General features: G+C 34.7%; 1 protein-coding gene across 1 annotated transcript in view; it reads right to left on the bottom strand.

Moving 5' to 3' along the window:
• Positions 1-20,713, bottom strand: part of LOC114049459 (ryanodine receptor 2) — an 811,539-nt gene that overhangs the window by 432,231 nt on the left and 358,595 nt on the right. Inside the window, exons 11-13 of the mRNA XM_027870708.1 lie at positions 19,913-19,987; positions 8,710-8,866; positions 729-893 (exon numbers count right to left, since the gene is read on the bottom strand). Coding sequence (XP_027726509.1) covers positions 729-893; positions 8,710-8,866; positions 19,913-19,987 — 397 coding nt within the window. The remainder of the gene's footprint in view (positions 1-728; positions 894-8,709; positions 8,867-19,912; positions 19,988-20,713) is intronic.

Genomic DNA, 20,713 nt, shown 5'->3' with positions numbered 1-20,713 from the left:
AACTAAATTTAACTTCAGAGGCTTCAATAAGAATTTGTGGGATGAAGTTCAGACTTGAAATGTGGCAATGGAAAGGTATACCTTAGTCAAAAAATCAAATTAGATAAAAGGACAGTAAAATACCATTCTAGATCAAAAGAACACATTCATATAAGAAATCTATAAACTACAGTTGGGAACGTAACAGAGAACAGTTGGATGAAGATCAATAGAGGACAAAAAAGAAATGATATTGTGATAAGAGAAAACAATGGTCCATCCAATTACCAGGAAATTAGATATCAATTCTAGAAGTGTGTCATAAATCTGATAAGGAAAAACGCTACTGTAGTGATGGATATTTTATCTACTCAGATACCTGCAGCCTATCTTTTTGTTAAAAGCAAAGATGCAGATATTTTCTTAACTGGCAATAACTGCATTGTATTGACACAATTTCTCCTGCTATTTTCAGAGCACTTCTTTTCATTTTAAATTAACTAAAGAGATGCTATGTTTGATTCTAGTGCCAAAAAACTGGGGATATAAAAATCTAGTAATCTAATAATTGCAACAAAATTCCACTATAAAAATCAGATTGTGCTAAAGAATTCATGATAGTGATATCTGACCTGTCAATAGGTGACACAATAAATGCTGGCAAAGAGGACACTGGAATCATTACTAATATATCTACTATGTAATTTGTCACGCAAAACAACATCAGATGAATTTTTGTATAATCTTACCTTACGCTGTATCGATCCCATTCTTACAGATTTCACATCCACAGACTGGTAAGTAAGCCAGAGGCCTGTATCTACATGTTGTATGTAACACACTGAATCACCATACTTTATTTCTGATGTTCCCATACCATCTATTTCTTTTCTCATTCCTATGTCTAGCTTTTCCTAGACGGAAGAAAGAAATGTTATATGTTAACAATTATACTATAACAGTATTAATTAGATAGGCAAAGAAGAGTTATAAAAATAAAGGCAAGAAATTCCTTTATCTAAGTCCCATTCCATTCATTAGTTTTAGTGTGCAAATTAGAAATTCTGAAAAGCACTGCCTTAAGTTTACTCTTCTTTTTATGCATTTTAACTTCCAGTGATAAGTATAAGTATTGAAATGTATAAAGAACACCCCCCCAAAATGAACAAAAGTAAAAATGACTGTAATTATATAAATCTTCATGAAATTTTATTTGACTTTTCTTTTTTTTCCAATATCTTTGGATATTGTAACTTTCCTAGGAATATCAGGGGAACCATCTCCAGTTGTCCTGATATACATCTTGCCACTGGACCCAGATGGCTCTGGAAGAGAGAGTGAGGCTGGTGACTTTGCGCAGCCCTCCTCACTTAAATCCAAGTCACTTGCAAGTCATGGCATCATCTTTCTGATGTCATGGTTCTCTTCGAGAAGGAAGGACAAACAACAGCAATATGAGAATCTCTCCTTCCCTGGACCTGGTCAATATTCTGATCTGCATCCCATTCATTTTCTGTCCCAACTACTAAAATTCTCTATTAGGACTAAAACTATTCTTATTCAGAATTCTTACCACATCACAATACTGATCCTGTGGCAGAGACCAAAGTAATCATACATATCACAGTGCTCAGAAAGGAGAACAGAGAAATTACCAAAAACCCAAAATTATTATTTCTCTAGACTTTTTTCATATTCACCTAATATTATACTTATTTGTATGTATACACACACACACACACACACACACATATATATTTTTTAATTCCTTCCATTAGATTACAAGCATTTTAAGGACAATAAACGTATAATTTTTCAGCTCTGTATTCCCAGAAACTAGTCAGATACTTCACACAGAATAGGTATTTGATAAATGTTCATGAATTACAACTGAAAGAATTAGAAATGAAATGCTCTACCAGCAAAGAAGCACTGCCCACCACCTCCTCTAGTCTACCCCTAGCGTAATCACCCTGCAGGAGGAGAAGGAACTTAGGAGCAGATTAGAGGCAACCTATTCAGGCCTAGCCCAGTGTTCTCTTAACAACTCATGGAGACTACCAATTTTACAATTCATCTGCCATCAATCACTGACCACATATGAGAAAATCATGCCCTACTTCTACCTCTACTCTTTTGTTCCTACCTTCCTTAACCCTAAACCACCCATATCAAGGCCACCTGCACCTTCCATGGGCTCTCCAAAATTTCTGTTCCAAAGTGAATAAATTTCCCTTCATTCTGCACCTCTTTCTCTCATACTCTCTACTCTTATGGAGTCCTGGATTCCCCTTAATGACACTGTGCCCTTGGCCATCCAGTTCTGTCATTGGCTGTACCTTACTATACACTCCCCAACACACTAGTCTTAAGCGGGAATGCCCCTGCTCCCTACCAAACACTTTTAAACTCTTGTTTACCACCAGCACTAAACAACTTCTTCTCCTCTGAAGCTTACTCAATCAAAATTGTCTACCCAAGGGGCAGCTAGGTGGCGCAGTGGATAGAGCTCTGGCCTTGGAGTCAGGAGGACCTGAGTTCAAATCCGGCCTCAGACACTTGACACTATCTGTGTGACCTTGGGCAAGTCACTTAACCCCAACTGCCTAAAAAAAATAAAATAAAATAAAAACTGTCCACCTAATTCACAGCATGGTAGCTGTTATATACTGGGTCACTCTTCTTCCTTTCTCAAGAATTTCAGCATCTGGCTCAGTAACTTCTTCTCCAACTCCTACCCTTGTTAGACACCCTCCAACATTAATAATAATGCTCTATCAAATTCCAAAACCTCATAATTCCTCAGTTTTCTTTTCTAAAGTTAAAATTATTTTTTATTATGAACTTAACAAAAATAAGTAAGAATTTCCATACACATAGAATAGAAAAGAAGGACTATGAAACTACCTGTCTCTATAGTATATAGATTGCTTTTCTTTTTAAACTTAATAAACTCAACATGTCACTTTCTTGCATGTGATTATTTCTGACCTTAATTCTCAATTCTCTTTTATGCATCAAAAAAAATCTTTCAAAAACTGTCTTTTCTTTTTCATTTCCTTTTTTGTAGTAACATCTCTAGTCCTTCTCCTAACCATAACAAATTGAAAAGGAAGAAAAAGAAAATCTTTTATAACAAGTGCAAAATAAATTCTCACATTGGCCATGTCCAAAAATGTCTTATTCTATATCTTGAACCTATCATCTACCATGAAGTGGATAACATGGTTTGTCATCAGTTCTCTGGAATCATGGTTGGTCATTACATTGATCATAATTCTTAAGTCTTTCGAAGTATTTTTGTTTTTACAATATTGTCATTATTGTATTAACTGATCACCTGGTACTGTTCCCAGTTAACTGCTTCCCTTCTAATTTTAACTACACTGGTTTTGTTTATGCAAAAACTGAATAATTTTATGTAATCAAAATTGTCCAATTCATCTCCTGTGATCTCTATTTCTTGCCTGGTCATGAACTTTTCCCCTATCCATAGTTTCAAAAGGCCATTTTTTTCTCTGTTCCTTTCATTTGTTTAAAATGTGACCATTTATATCTAACTCATCTATTTGAATTTTACCTTGGTACATAGTTTGAGTTGTTGCTCTTGGCTTAATTTCTACCAGACTATTTTCCAGTTTTCTCATCAGTTTCTGTCAAATAATGAATCCTTACTCCAGTAGCTGAAGCATATGGGTTTATTGAAGATTATGCTATTATGTTAACTTCTTTCTGTATGTTGTATACTTCAGTCTCCTTAAACCTATGGCTTATACTTCCTCTCCACCTCAAGTACACACTGGAATGGTTACACACTATATCTTACCATCACCCATAAGTGTTCCACTTCTCTATAAGCTCTGATGTTCTCCTGCCTGGATATATTATCTTACCATTTCCACCTCTTCTTATGCCTTATCCCTTCTAAACTTTTTCTTTACCCTCATCAAGACTTCTAATCCTCTACCCCTCAATATTTTCTCAGATTGTTAGGTTTAGTCTCACTTCACTTTCCCCTCTTTTGAATCTCAACTCAGTGGTTGCATTTCAAATATACACTGTCATCTGTTCTTGAGTCCCTTGTCCCCTAGTCCTATAGTTGCTCATCTTTTGCCAAATCTTAGCTCTTTATTATTCCTACCCTCTACTTCCTCGGCTTCTACTCATACACTGCTGAATGAAACTGGGGGTCACACAACTGTACTGACTCAGTATATTACAAATTCAGGTTATCCACCTTCAACTGGACCCTCACTACACTAATACAACCATTTTATTCCTTCCTAATTGATTTGCTATTTCACTCACTAGAGAACTATTCCAAACATTCTTTTCCCTCTTGAAGCCTACCACAAGTCCTTTTACCTCCTTCCCAGATGAGAAGCTCACCTCTTTACTAAGAAAATTGGAGCCATCTGACATAAGGTCTCTCTTCTCTCATTCTCTTTATCTCAAAACCCCTCCACATTATTCCTGCTCTCTTTCTTACTTCCTTTCTCCAATACTCTAACAAAAAAGCATCATTTCTCCTTACAAAGGACAATCCCTTGATATGTGCATTTGATTTCTTCTTGTTCCAATCTTCTCCAGAAGAATGCAATCTCAATCATTCCCTCCCTTGCCCCCCACTCCCACTCCACCCCGCCTTGAATTTTAAACCTTTCCTTATTTTCTATTTCCTTCCCTACTGACTTCAAACATGCCTCACACATGCATGCACATACACACACACACACACACACACACACACACACACACACTCTTTCACATTCCAAAGCTATCATCCTATATCTGTTCTCTCTTTCTAAATCAAAGGGCCAAAGTCCTTGATTAAGCTGTCTTCAATTGACACCTTCATTTCCACTCTTCTTACACATTCTTCAAACTTTTACAATCTGGTTTACTACCTCATCACTCAACTGAAACTATTCTCTCCAAAGGTAACAATAATCTCTTAATTGCCAAATCTGATTTTTTTTCTCTTAGTACTTATCCTTCTCAAACTATATGCTACATTTGACACTGTTGAATACCATCTTCTCCTAGGCGCTCTCTTCCCCATTGAGTTTTGTGAAAATATTCTCTATTATTTTCTTCTCTTCTCATTTTGATCATTCCTTGTCCATTTACTTTGTTATCTCAATGTCCAACTCATGCCCTTTAAGAAAAAGAAATGAGCTCAAGAAGAAAAAAAAAAAACAACCCAGGACCAGATGGATTTACATGTGAATTCTACCTAACATTTAAGGAACAATTAATCTTAATACTACACAAACTACTTGAAAAAATAGATAAAGAAGGAGTCCTACCAAATTCCTTTTATGACACAAACATAGTTTTGATACCTAAACCAGGAAGAGTAAAAATAGAGAGAAAGAAAACTACAGACCAATTTCCTTACTGAATACCAATGCAAAAATTTTAAGTAAAATACTAGCAAGGAGATTATAGCAACATATCACAAAGACCATACACTACGACCAGGTGGGATTTATTCAAGGAATACAGGGCAGGTTCAATATTAGGAAAACTATCAGTGTAATTGACCAAATTATACACAAAAATAACAAAAATCATACAATTATATCAATTGATGCAGAAAAAGCCATCAACAAAATCCAACACCTATTCTTCATAAAAAATACCAAAAGAATAGGGAAAAGTGGAGCTTTTCTTAAAACAATAAATAGCATCTATCTAAAACCAACAGCAAGCATTATCTGTAATGGAGATAAGCTAGAAGCCTTCCTTGTACAATCTGGAGTGAAGTAAGAATGTCCATTATCATCAATACCATTCAATATTGTACTAGAAATGCTAGACATAGCAATAAGACAAGAAAAAGAAATTGAAGGAATAAAAACAGGCAATAAGGAACTAGAACTATCACTCTGCAGATAATATGATGGTATATTTAGAGAATCAACTGAAAAACTAGTTGAAACAATTAACAACTTCAGCAAAGTGGCAGGATATAAAAATAAACCAACATAAACCAACAGTATTTCTATGTGCTACCAACAAAACCCAGAAGCAGGAGATAGAAAGAGAAATTCTATGTAAAATAATTGGAGACAGTGTAAAATACTTCAGAGTCTGTGTGCCTAAATAAATACAAGGATTATAAGAACACAATTACAATACTCTTTACACACAAAGAAAGACAGATCTAAGCAATTAAAGAAATATTGACTGTTCATGAGTAGGTGGAGACAATATAATAACAATGAAAATTCTACATAAGTTAATTTACTTATTCAGCATCATGCCAATCAAATTAATAAAATATTATTTTATAAAGGTAAAAAAATATAAAAATTCATACAGAAGAACAAAAAGTCAAGACTATCAAAGCAATGAATGAAAAAATGCATTAGGAGGAGGCCTTGCAATTCCAGATTTCAAACTATACTACAAATGGTAATCATCAAAACAATCAGGTAATGGCTAAGAAATACAGTAGTAGATCAATGGAATAGATTAGGTACACAAAATACGGTAGAAAATGATCATAATAATCTAGTGCTTAATAAGGCCAGAGCCAAGCTTTTGTGGTAAAAACTTACCATTTGAAAAAAATTGTTGAAAAAACTGGAAAGTAGTTTGGCAGAACCTAGGCATAAACTAAAATCTCACATCTTATACCAAGATAAAGTCAAAATGGACATTAGACATAAAGGGTAATATACCTATATACATATAAAGGGAAATGTACCTATGGATATCTGTCAATGGATAAGGCAAGAGTTTATAACAAAGCAAGAGATAAGGAAGATCACAGGAAATAAAATAGATAATTTTGAACACATGAAATTAAAAAGCTTCTGTACAAACTAAATTAATACAACCAAAATTAGAAGGAAAGTATGAAACTGGGAGAAAATTTTTATAGCAAATTTGTCTGATAAAGGCCTAATTTCCCAAATATATAGGAAACTAAGTCAGATCTATAAAAATCTAAGAAATTCCCCAAGTAATAAATAGTAAAAAGATAGCTACTGGCAGTTTCCAAAACAAATCAAAGCTATCAATAGTCACATTAAAAAAATGTTTTAAATCACTATTGATTAGAGAATTACAAATGAAAATTACTTTGAGATACCACCTGACCCCTATCAGATTGGCTAACATAACAAAAAAGAAAAATGATAAATGTGGGAGGGTATGTGGAAAAATCAGGACACTAAAACACTGTTGGCGGAGTTGTGAACTAGTCCATGCATTCTGGGAAACAATGTAGAACTATGCCCAAAGAGCTATAAAACTATGCATACTATTTGACCTAGCAAATACCACTACTTTATTTGGCATAAATAATTAGTTTTTCTATATTTTACCAACAAAACCCAGCAGAAATACATAGAAAGAAAAATTCCATTTAAAATAAATATAGAATGTATGAAACCCTAGGGAGTTTACCTGACAAGAGACACACAGCAGTTATATAACTACAGCTACAAAATACCCTTTACTCAAATAAAGACACACCAAAATTACTGAAGAAATATTAATTGCCCATTCAAGTAATTTGTTTGTTCAGTGGCATAACAATTAAACAATCAAAGGAACACTTTATCAAACTAGAAAAAATAATACTAAAGTTCTTCTGGAGAAACAAAAGGCCAAGAATCTCAAGAAAAATAATTTTTAAAAGTGAGAATTAATAAGACCTACCTGTAACACATTTAAAACAATACTATAAAGCTTTAATTATCAAAATGATTTAGTATTGTTTAAGAAATAGAAAAGTCAATCAGTGGAACAGATTAGGTCCAAAAACATAAAAACAAATAAGCACAGTAGCCTAATCTTTGAGGCAGCTAGGTGTCTCAGTGGATAAAGTGCTGGGCTTAGAGTGAGGAATACTGAGTTCAAATCTGGCCTCAGACACTTTCTAGCTATGTGACCTGAGGCAAGTCATTTAACCTCTGTTTGTCTTAATCCACTGGAGAAGGAAATGGTAAACCACTCTAGTATCGTGGCCAAGAAAGCCCCATAATGGGGTGACAGAGTCAGACATAACTGAACACTAACAACAAACCTATTTAGTTTCGGCACACATCTCCCTGACTCTCAGGAATCCAAGTGCAAAAATGCCATGTCTGCAACTTGAATTCATACATAATGGAGAATATAGTGAAAATACTTGTGAATTACATAGTAGTAAACTCACAAATATGACAATTAGTAAAATGAGTGCCATATAGCATTCTGACAGTAAATATAGCAGGACAACAGAATCATAATTTCAGGAGGAAAAATTGTTCTGAATGCTATTTCAGTGCAGAAAGATGTTTTACTTTTATTAAACAAAACATAAATGGAAAATACTGCTATATCTATGCACATACATACATATTTATGTATATATGTAGAGAAATAGATCAGGTAGTAGTAGTAGTAGTAGTAGTAGTAGTACTTGTAGTATTAGGAGTAGTAGTAGTGATAATAGTAGTAGTAGCATACAGAGGGAATGTGGTCTGTGCAGGCTTTACTGATAAACAATTAAGAATACTTTAAACTCTGTACAGAGTTCCTATTTGGAGTTCAGTAATTCAGGAAATGGGTTTCACAGTAAATAAACAGGAAATTTGATGATATACTTTCAAATATGTTTATATAATTTTCTTAAGCTTTTCCAATGTCATAGAATCAAAAACCTGTGATGAATGAAAAAATTGAAGGAATTAAGAGAAACAGAATGATTACCACAGTAAAATTGTTTCCTACCTTAGAAGAGCGGAAACTAAATGCTGTTGATTTGACATCAGCTTTCTCTTTGTCCATGAGCAGAAGGCTTTTGTCATCCATGAGACTTAAGTATTTCCCTGTTGTCACATGCCGCAGTCGGAATGGCTGACCCCATCTGATGTGGCTCCCACTCCATCTAACAAGAAAAGTTAAGATTAATTTCTAAAACTGAGTTATTGTATATTATTTTAATCTTTAACAGTCAAAGACACAAAAATGTAAGTTGTACCATGAAATATTTTTTGAGATAGCAAGATATTTTTGAGATGGTTTCTTTTTATATTAACTCTATTTTTATAGGCACAAAGGTCAATACTATAATCAAAGCCTGATCATTAACTGGATTACATACACACAAAATATGTGTAAGATGCTGGTCTATGCCTGGTTTTCATAATATTAACTGCTCATGAGCATAATGAAAAAATGGCAAAACTACCCAAATCAATTTATATATTGATTGTCATACTAATCAAACTACCCAAAAATTACAATATTGAGCTAAAAAAAAAAAGGTCATCTGGAGTAACAAAAAGTCAAAAGTATATAGAAAAGTAATGATGAAAAGTGACGAGGAAGAGGACCAAGGAGTAAGTGCTAGATCTCAAACTTCTGCATAGCAGCAGTCATAAAAACTATTTGAAATAGCTTAGGAAATAGAGAGGCCTTCATGTGTATAATGGGAATTGTATTTCTTGCCTTCTCAATGGGTGGAGGAAGAGGTAGAGGGAGGGAGGGAATTTTGGATTTGGGGAGGGAATTTTTTTTCTAACAAAGAGGCTGCTAGGAAAACTGGAAAACAGTCTGGCAAAAACTAGGTAAAGACCAATTTCTTACATCAGATCTTTAAATAATTTCCAAATTATTGTATAAATTAGACATAAAATACTGTATCATATACATATTAAAGGAACAAGGAAAAAATTAAAATTTTAGATCTATGAATAAGGGAAGAGGTAGTGACCAAACAAAGGCTAGAGAAGACCACGCAAGATTTTTGATTACATAAAAGGAACGAGTTTTTCCACAAAACAAACCAAGGCAACTAAAATCCCTAAAAATTACCTTTCCAGGCCCTATCATATCCTCAAGCTGTCATATTTTATATAATATTTTCCCTCATTTCAACAAAGAAATTCTTAAAAAGTTGTTTATACTTGGTGCCTCCACTTCCTTTCCTCTTACTAAAGTCTCAATCTGCTACAAAGTGAATAATGACTTCCTCTCTTAACAGAAACGTTTTCCTCCAAAGTTACCAGTATAACAGAGAATGGGACCATGAAACTCTAAGAACATACAAAGACTGCCACTAACATAATTCTCTATGGAAGAGGCTAGGAAGTCTAGTCAAGATGATGCTTTACAGATACTTTGGAGCATTAATACATATTCTGTAATTGACTTGAATCTGCTAACTGTGTTGTGGATAGCAGTTTCAGTTATTGGTTACAATTAAGAAACCACACTTTAGGCTTGTGTATACTTTGGTACTGTGCAAAAGTACTTTGGCATACTTTGGAACTATACAAAAGGTGGACTTGGCCTCTTTCTCTCCCTTGGCTTGACTACCTGTTCAAACAACTTCTTCCTGGTAGACAGCATCCAGTGAGAGACAATGGTATAAGGGGAAAGGTCTTGAGCCATCACCTCATCTGAGACTAACATGTGGTCACCTGAATATGGACTTCTTTCTTTGCCTGTCTCAGTGTTTGTACTTTTGTTTTAGGTGAGTACTTATTAGAGTCAAGAAATTGAGTCTATGAAGGAGTTTTGCAGTCAGCCTAACATTAACACCCCAAAGAGTGACCTTCAAACCCAGCCAGCAGTAGCTGAAGACTGGGACTTATCCAAAAATGATGTCACATTTGGATGGGGGACCAATGCTATGCAGAAACTGTGCTAAATGCCAACTCTACTCAGAGACAAAGGTGCTATAAAGGAGAATGTGCTCTCAAAGTATCAGGGGAAATTTTGGTACTTCTGTTCTTGCTATATTTTTTGAAGTGAATATAGCTTTATTAAAGCTTATTGATGTTAAGTGGTTAAACTGAACTGGAGTGCTAGTCATTGGTGGCTATTAATATGGTTTGAGTCAATAACAAGTACCTGTACAATCTTAAGGGAGAGGGAGATGTAGCCAGCCTTGCTCTGGGAGAGTGAAACCAGAACATGTGTGTAACATCAACAATTTTTCTCTTAAAAAAATCTACTTTTTTAATTAACAAAAATCTATTTTCTCTTCTCTCATCTTTCCTCCACTGAGATAAAGAAAAAGAAAACACTTCAAACAAATATACATGGCAAAGCAAAACAAATTCCTAAATTGGACATGTCAAAAAAATTATATTCTCAATCTGCACCCTGAGTCCATCACTTCTGTCAAGAGGTGGATAGTAGTGTAATTTATCACGGGTCCTCTGGAATCATGGTTGGTCGCTGGACCTGTCAGTTTTAAGATTGTCAAAATTGTTTACCTTTATATGGTTGCTGCTACCATATGAACTATTTTCCTGGTTCTCTTCACATCAAACTAGATCACTATGTACAAGTCTTCCCTACATCCCTCTGAAACAATTTCATTAGTCATTTATTACAAGTTAATAATATTCCACTAATTAATATATCATAATGTATTTCCCCATTGCCCAATTGACAGGCACTTCATTAATTTTTAGCTCTTTGCTACCAAAAAAAAGACCTACTACAAATATTTTTGTAAATATAGGTCTTGATCCTCTTTTTTAAATTTCTTTGAGATATAGGCCTACAGTAGTATGTCTAGATCAAAGCATATCCAAATTGCCCTTCAGAACGCAAGGACCAAAATTCACAATTCCACAAATAGTGTGTTAGAATGCCTAGAAATTAAAAATGTTAATGATTTATATAAGCTTATTAATTGCTTCAATTTTTGGTTCACTCTGTGCTTCTCTAAGTAAACCATAGTATATAATAAGGGATAATTTTGTTTCTCCTTTGCCTATGCTTATTCCCCCAATTTTTTTTATCTTAATGCTACAGTTTTTATGCTATGTCAAACAGTAACCGTGACAGTAAGATCTTTGCTTTACCTTTAATCTTATGGAAAGGCCTCTAGTTAATCTTTATCACATATAATGTTGACTCTTGATTTTAGATAGCTAATACTTATCATAATAAGGAATTGTTTATTCATTGTGTTTCTGTTTTATCTTTAACAAGCTTTTTCTGCTTCAATTGATATAATTATATGATCTGGGTTGCTGTTATTAGTGTGTACTATTATTTTGATAGTTCTAATAATAAACAAACTCTGCATTGCTGGTATAAAATCCAACCTGGCTATAGAATATGATATTTATGATTTGTTGCTGTACTCTCCTTGCTAATATTTTATATGAAATGTCTGCATCAGTTTTCATTAAAGATGTTAATCTGTAGTTTTTTCTTTGTTTTGACTACCCATGTTTTAAGTATAAAGACAATATTTATATAATAGAAAGAATTTGGTAGGCCCCTCCCTTTTGCTATTTTTTTTTCAAAAAGCTTGTTTAGCACTAAGAATAATTGCTCCTTGACTATTTCATAGAATTTGCTTGTATATCCATTTGGCCTCAGGATTTTTAATTTGAGAGCTAATTTATGACTTATTCAATGTGATTTTTTGAGATTGGCTTTTTAAAATTAACTATTTTTGGTTCTGTTAACCTGCATATTTTATATTTTTTTGGAAATACCAATTTCATTCAGGTTACTGGTTTTATTTGCATATAATTGGGCAAAGTAGTTTCTAGCAATCTCCTTTATTCTTTATTTGTTGTAAATTTCCCTTTATTTTTGATACTGGTAATTTGTTTTCTCTTTTTCACATCAAATTAACTACTGATTTAGCTTCTTTATTGTTTTTAAACTATAATCTCTATTTATACCAATTCTTCATTTGTTTTCCATTTTGTTTATCTTCAAATTTTCAATTTTGGTACTTAATTGGGACTTTCGATTTGTTATTTTTCTAGGTCTTTATTTGCATACTTAATTCAATGAACTGTTCTTTTTTCTCTCTCTGTTGTTGGTGAAAGCTTTAAGTAATACAAAATTTTCTCCAAATACTTCTTTGGTAGCATCCCCCAAATTTTGTATGCTATTATCACTGCTGTCTTTATTTCTAATGCCATTATATGTTTTATATGACTTGTTTTTTAAACTAACAATTCTTTGTGACTAATTTACTTAGGTTCCAATTAAGTTTAATAATTTCTTCAGTCTCCTTTTGTTAAATATAATATTTTACTGCAGTTCAGAAATAATGTATTTAATTTTTCGTTATTTTTTCTGAGGTTTTTATGCCCTAATACATGGTCATTTTTTGTAAAGATGCTGTGCACAGCTGAAAAATATGTACAGTCATCCTTTGACATTCACATGTTTCACATTCACAGTTATGGTTGTAGTTGACCATCAATGATTAAATGGGAATTTTTGGAGAGTTGTGGCATACTGTGGAAAACTGTAGACAATGTACATATGTAAAGAAAACTATAGGGGCAGCTAGGTGGCACAGTGGAAAGAGCACCTGCCTTGGAGTCAGGAAGACCTGAGTTCAAATCCGGTCTCAGACACATAACCCTCACTAGCTGTGTGACCTTAGGCAAATCACTTAACCCCCATTGCCTCACAAAAAAACAGAAAACAAAAAAACAAAAAACAAAAAAAAAACTATACAACAATTAGTAAGTCACACATAAATTTTTATTAAAATTTTATTTACTAAATTATCGATATATTTTAACATTTACTACCAAAACTTTACATACATAAATGTATTATAAACAGTTAATTTTCTTAAAAGTGCCAGTATGCAAAAGAACTACCAGTTATGCACTCTCTTTGGGAACATCTCCTCTGTCTCTCTACCATCCAGACTCAGTCACATGAAATTCTCCAGCAAAAAAAACAAAAACAAAAACAAAAACCCATGTTTTTTGAAATGTGCTTTTTTTTGTAGGAGAAGGAAATTCATGAAGCAGGTGCTGCAACTACAACAAAAGCAGCAAAGACTCTGCATAGGAGGCAAGATACTAATCTCTCTTGCATAGATAGAAATTGCAACTTTTTTATGAGTGCATTGTACTGTTTTATGTGTTAAATAAATATGACCAGAATTATTAAAAATAAAGGTTAGGGATAGGTCCTAGATTTATTTGTGATTCTCCACATTTGAGGTGGCCCTGTGCCTCTATTTCCAGGGAATGTTGAGGGATGAGTGTATACTCCTTTCTATTCCCATTCATTAATCACCAGAACTCTATCATATCTAAATTTCTAAAATTCTATTAAGTTCTTTAATTTCTTTCTTCTATATTTTTGTTAGGTTTGTCTAGGTCTGAAAGGGGTACCTTTACATTTCCCATTATATTTTATTGCCATTTTTTCCCTATCACTCATTTAGCTTTTCCTTTTGTTATTTAAATGCAATGTCATTTGGTGTTTTTGTGTTTCAGTATTAATATTATTAACTCATTCTCAATGATACCTTTCTGAATTACTTACCATTTTCATCATATTATCACCATTTCTTTTAACCAAGTCTATTTTTCTTTTGCCTTGTCTAAGATCATGATTTCTAACTCCATCTTTTTTACTTCAGCTGAAGCTTAATAGACAACGTTCTAGTCCCTAATTTTCACCCAGTGTGAATGCTTATGTTTCAACTCTATTATTTATAAATACTATATCCATCTATCTATCTATCTATCTATCTATCTGCCTATAGATAGATAGATAGATATAGATATATGTATTGGGGGGGGTAGGCAATGGGGTTAAGTGACTTGCCCAGGGTCGCGCAGCTAGTGTCAAGTGTCTGAGGCCAGATTTGAACTCAGGTCCTCCTGACTCCAGGGCCAGTGCTTTATCCATTGTGCCACCTAGCTGCCCCTATAAATAAGATATTGTTGAATTCTGCTTTCTAATCCTTCCTACTATCTTCTTCCATTTTATGGATGAGTTCATTCCATTCACATTCACTCTCATGATAATTAATTGTACACTTCCCTCTGATACTCCTATACTCTTCCTTTTCCTTTCTTCCTATTCCTTTACAAAGAAACAGTGAGTAACACGTACCATTGCTCTATACTTGATGCAATTGATGCTGCTTCTCTGTGCCCTGTTCTCTTTCCCTTGCCCAGAGTCCAATCACATGTTCTTACCTTGCTTTCTTTCTTTCCTTTCATACCCCTCCTCTTAGTGATCCATTAATGTTAAATTTGTTTTGCTTATGACTACTTCTTCTCTGAATCTCCCTTACCTCTTATTCTTTCCTGTTTCCTAATTTAGGAAGATATATTTCTGTATCTGACTGTGTATATATTCTTGCCTCTTTTGACCAGTTCAGATTAAAATGGGGTTCAATTATAACTCATACCTCCCACCTCTTCCTCTTTGCACAAATTTCTACATGAACTCCATGATTATGTGACATAATTTCCCCTACCCTACCTGCCCTTTTTCCCCCTTCTGCATTCCTTTTCCATTCTCTTTCCTTTATTCTTCTAAGATCATCAAAACACAACTAACCATTTCCTGACCCTCTTATTTTAGTCCCTTTATGAATCCTGAAAACATTAGGGTTCTGAGCAGACATCTATCATTTCCTTGACCCTTTGAAATGTTCATCCATTTTAAGCCTCTTACGATTGCTTGCTCATATTTACCTTTTTATATTTCTCTTGATTCCCCTGTATACATTTCAAATTTTTTAATCAACTCCTTTCTTTTCATCAAGGAATGCTTCGAAGTCCCCTATTTTGTAAAAGTTTTTTTTTCTCCCAGTTTTACTGGGTGATTTTTGGTTATAAGTCTATATTTTTTGCCTTTTACAATAATATATTTAATTTTTCTTATTTTTTTCCCTGAAGTTTTTATTCTGAACCTCCACTGAAAAAGGAGCTAACAAACTCTTTCTGTGCTCTTAACTGTGACTCCTAAACCTGAATTCTTTCTTGCAGTATTTTTATTTACTCTGAAAGCTCTAGGGTTATGGCTATAATAGTGTGTTTCCTTTTTGGACTTTGTTTCAGGTGGTGACCAGCTGAGTTTATTTTCATTCTGGCCTCTGCTTCAAAAAAATTTGGATAATTTTTGTCATGATTTTTTGAAATGTTATGTTAAGGCTCCATTTTAAGTCATAGATTTCAATAATTTTAATGGTTCTTAAATTCTCTCTCATGTTTTCAAGGTCTACTGTTTTTGATATGAGATACCATACATTTTCTTCTATTTTTCAATATTCTTATTTTATCTTAATATTTATTGTCTCATGGGGTGATTCATTCTAATGAGTCTACTGTTTCACTAAGGTTTTGTAATTCTTGTTCTAAGATGTTAAATCTCTTTGCAAATTACTCCTCAAAAGCACTCATCTCTTCTCTAATTCTTTCATCTAGCACCCTTACTTTATTTATAAAATAATTTTAAACTTTAAAAAAACCTCTTATTCCATTTCTTCCAGGAATTCTAGTTGAACTTATGTAAAGCTGGGTTTTTCTTGGAGGGTTTGCTTATAGATATTTTGGCATCATTCTCTTCTTATGGATTTGTGTCTTTAGCCTACCTGTCACCATAAGATAATTTTATGACAAGAGTCTAATTTTGTTTAGTCCTTTTTCAAGCCTTATTCCCAAATTTCAACAATTTCATGTGTGCAATGAGTTCTAGCTCCAATATGCTGAAGCTGGTTCCAGCTTCTGTCAGATAGCTAGCAGGTTTTGCAGGTTGAGTGAAGAACTACAGAGTCCCTCATTGTCTGAGCTCCTTGCCTTCATTACTCAGCTGAAGGCTTCAGACTGTGATGGTGGTTGAATCTCAGACCCAGCTCTATGGTCAGAGCCACACAGCTGCTGTTAGCTTCTGTTCTGGCTCCTTAGTTAGCGTGCGGCCTCAAGTCTGCAATAGTTCCTTGTCCCTGGTCCATCAGTGGTAGGCAGAGGTTCCTTCCTCAAGTTTCATAGGATCTGAGGCTCAGGTTTGGGATAAAATAAGCAGAACTTCCAAATGACTTCTGGTTCTGCTCTTTACCCTACACCAAGCCCTATATTGCTATATCTGGGGCTTTGTTATTGCCTCAACACATAATAGAAAGTCCCAGTTCAATCTCCAAGGCAGAGGGCTCTACATGGCCTCAGTCAGACTCTGTCCCTAATATGCACAAACCTCTACCTTCCCCACATACCTGTGTTGGGAAAATAATTTACTGATTTTTCCTTGGTTTTCCTCATCACACCTGGGTCTGCCATTCTTCTTAGGCCTTCGTTGGAATAGTTTCGGCAGACAGCTGTGTTATACTGCCTCCTCTATACCATTCGGGGTTGTCTCATCAATAATTTATTTCCACCACCCCTATTTTATTAAAAGCAAGGAGACTTTTTTCCGTTTCAAATTCTCTCCCTCTCCCTACTTCCTTCCCCACCTAATGGGAAGCCCAGAAAAAAAATTACAAACGTATATAGTCATGCAAATCAAATTTCCACATTAGTCATGTTCAAAAAAAAAGGAAAAAAGAAAAAGAAAAATATTGTGCTTCAGTTTGTACTGAGTCTATTAAGTTCTCTACCTGGAGGTGGATAGTATGTTTCATCATGAGTTCTTTGGAACTGTGATAAGTCATTGTGCTAACCAGAGTTACTAAATCTTTTAAAATTTATTATCTTTATAATATTGCTATTATCGTGTAGATTGTTCCCCAGTTCTGCTCATATCATTTTGAATCAGTTCACATAAGTCTTTACAGGTTTTTTCTGAAACCATCTACTTCATCATTTCTTACAGCTAAATAATATTCAATTGCATTCATATACTGTACTATAACTTGTTCAATCATTTCCCAACTGATAAATATTCCTTCCATTTCCAATTTTTTGCCACCACAAAAAGAACTGCTATAAATGTGTTTGAACATAGGGGTCATTTTCATCTTTTTCTGATATCCTTGAGGAATAGTTCTAGTAGAGATATTGCTGGATCAGAGGATACACACAGCTTAATAGCCTTTTGGGCATAGTTCCAAACCGCTTTCCAGAATGGTTGGACTAAAATACTCCCCACTGCAGTGGCACCTCTGCTGCCACTGCGCTATGCTCCTAGTTGTCCTTGCCCAATGCTCACAGACCTCTCTATTTTTATAAGCTACCCTGGACTGAAAAAAAAATGACTGACTGTTACTTGTTCTAAGTTTTTCCAATAAGATAACTATAGCATATTTTCTGGGATGGTTGTAGAGGAGGTATGTTGGGTGAGCTGGGCCATAGATAATCTCCTAATTGCCAAAGTAATCTTTTCTTGGCTCACTCTTTTATATACCTTCACTTGTTTTTCAAAATCTATGTTCACAACTACCACCATGCTTCACTCCACAGATTTTGCTACTAGGCTTCAGCTGTCTATTCTTTCTGTCCCTGCTGCCCTCTTCTCCCATAGTTGATTTATTCCTGGAACTACCATTGTGAGGAAGGTCCCAGACCAGTAATCTTTCATTCTCCCAACTTTGCCACCATGGCCCATCAGTTCCTTACTTTCCTACTCCACTCCTTTTCAGCTCTCTTTTATGTGTTGTCTTCACCTCTTTATAATGTAAACTCCTTGAAGGCAGGAACTGCCTTTTTTAAAAAAAAAAGAAAGCTTGTATTTACATCACCAGCACTTAGCACAGTGCTTGGCACCCAGTAAATAATAAATTTTTGCTGGTTTCACCACCACCATCAACATCCCTGCCCTAGTCTTTACCTATGAAAGCTTTTCTACCCAATATCTTTTTGAAAATTAAGGATGCTACCCACTCTAAATGCACTCTAAACCTCTAATGCACTCTAAACCTCTGCCTACCACTGATGGACCAGGGACAAGGAACTATTGCAGACTTGAGGTCGCACGCTAACTAAGGAGCCAGAACAGAAGCTAACAGCAGCTGTGTGGCTCTGACAATAGAGCTGGGTCTGAGATTCAACCACCATCACAGTCTGAAGCCTTCAGCTGAGTAATGAAGGCAAGGAGCTCAGACAATGAGGGACTCTGTAGTTCTTCACCATAGTTTTAGAAACAAATCAATAACACATAGTTTTAGAAACAAATCAATAACACATAGCAATAAATTGCACGATAATCTGATCACTTGAAACAACTAGCTCTCCTAATATTGAGTCTGTGTTTGTCCTTGTCTATTTCTATGTCTATCTCTTTCTGTGTCTCTCTATCTATATCTCTCCCTGTCTCTAACTTCCCACTCCATAATCCTTTAATCTTTCTCTTTCTCTCTTAAACAGCTGTCATATTACTTGTAAATTATGACTAGTACTAGTGTCTTATACTCAAGTTTCTTCTGAAGGCAACTTTTCCATCTATGTCTGTAGGAGGTTAAATCCAGGACCTGTTCCTATCAAGCAATAAATTCATGATAGAATCAAGCACAGCTTGTCATTTGTCAAATCCTAAAATCACCTATTGTTCCAGTAACATTCTGAACCAGGTGTCCATTGTCCATGATACTAGAGGAAGACAGAGGAGACTAGGCTCAGAACAGAAGGCAAATAAAGTTACTGATTCTTTCTTAACTTTTTAGATGCCGTCTCAGAACTCTTACAAGGCCAACCTTAGGACAATGGCAACTAACAGTAGAAAAGTAATGAATACTATCAATATTTTATTTCTATATGTATTTGTGTGTATATATAAATTGATAAGATAAATAGTGACCTATTAAACAGCATGTTCACATAAAATGATACCAGAGTCCCCAGAGCTTTCTCACTGAGCCTGGAAGACAGGGAGGATCACTTATAAAACTGAACTATTGCTTTGGAGAATTATTCTTTTCCTTCCAACAAGGGAATCAAAATATCTCAATAAAAGTGAACCTTTGGTCAACACTCACAAACAGCAACTTTACTATTGGTTTGGAGATAAAAATTAAGAATTTAGAAGCTGGGGCACCTAGGTGCACCAGCCCTGAAGTCAGGAGAACCTGAGTTCAAATCCAGTTACAGACACGTAACACTCACTGCTAGCTGTGTGACTCCGGGCATGTCACTTAACCCCAATTGCCTCACCCCCCCCCAAAAAAAAGAAAAGAAAAGAAAAGAATTTAGGAGCTGATGCAGACATTTATTGAATTGCTAGGGATTCAAAAAGCTTTTTTTTTTAAACTTACGCAACTCTTAGGGTCTCAAGTCTCCAAAGGGAACGAGCATGAATGGATACAGCACCACCTTCATAATGAACTGTTCTGTTAAGAAAAATAAGAGACATACTTTGAGTTTGGGAGGTTTTGATCCTTGGAATGTGAATACTCTTCAGGCTGAAAAAAAAAGGCAAACAGCTCAAGCCACAGCAATTCTGGAAAATAATCTTGTAGGGATCTTATCAGAGGGCAATCATTGATGATCTTTCACCGACACTTCAAGCACTGAAATATGAACTAAGTGAATAAACAAAAGGTTAACGACGTTGGTTTGCTTGGCTGGTTTAATTTTTTGAAGTACCAAATATACAGGTGGAGACTTAAAAAAATAAAAAACATAGCAAACACAAGACACAACAAAAATAATGACATTAGGCTAACCTGGATAAGCATTCAGCATAAACATTTCAACTACCTTGTTGCTTTCATTCCCCGCACCACTACCACCAAATTGCCCATCTTAAATGGTTAGATTTTACTGGGATTAACAAAAAAGTTGTATCTCATTTTTACTTATACCTTTTGTTTTTATATTAAAGTCATTTCTGAATACATCTTGTCCCTCTTCTACCCAGTGGATCAATTATTCCTTGTAACAAAGATCTTAGAAAAAGAAAAGGGACAGTTCAACAAAATTAAGTAATAATATTAACCATGCATGACAGCATATACAATATTTTATACCTATAGTCCCTCGCATAAGGGAAAGAGGGGCAATTTTTCAGCTCCTCTCCAGGACTGATCTTGGTCATTTTAGTAACAGATTTTTGA

This window comes from Vombatus ursinus, unplaced genomic scaffold, assembly GCF_900497805.2.
Source record: "Vombatus ursinus unplaced genomic scaffold, bare-nosed wombat genome assembly UNPS02014798.1, whole genome shotgun sequence".
In the NCBI taxonomy this organism is placed as follows: domain Eukaryota; kingdom Metazoa; phylum Chordata; class Mammalia; order Diprotodontia; family Vombatidae; genus Vombatus; species Vombatus ursinus.
This window is presented reverse-complemented; position numbering and strand designations above follow the sequence as displayed.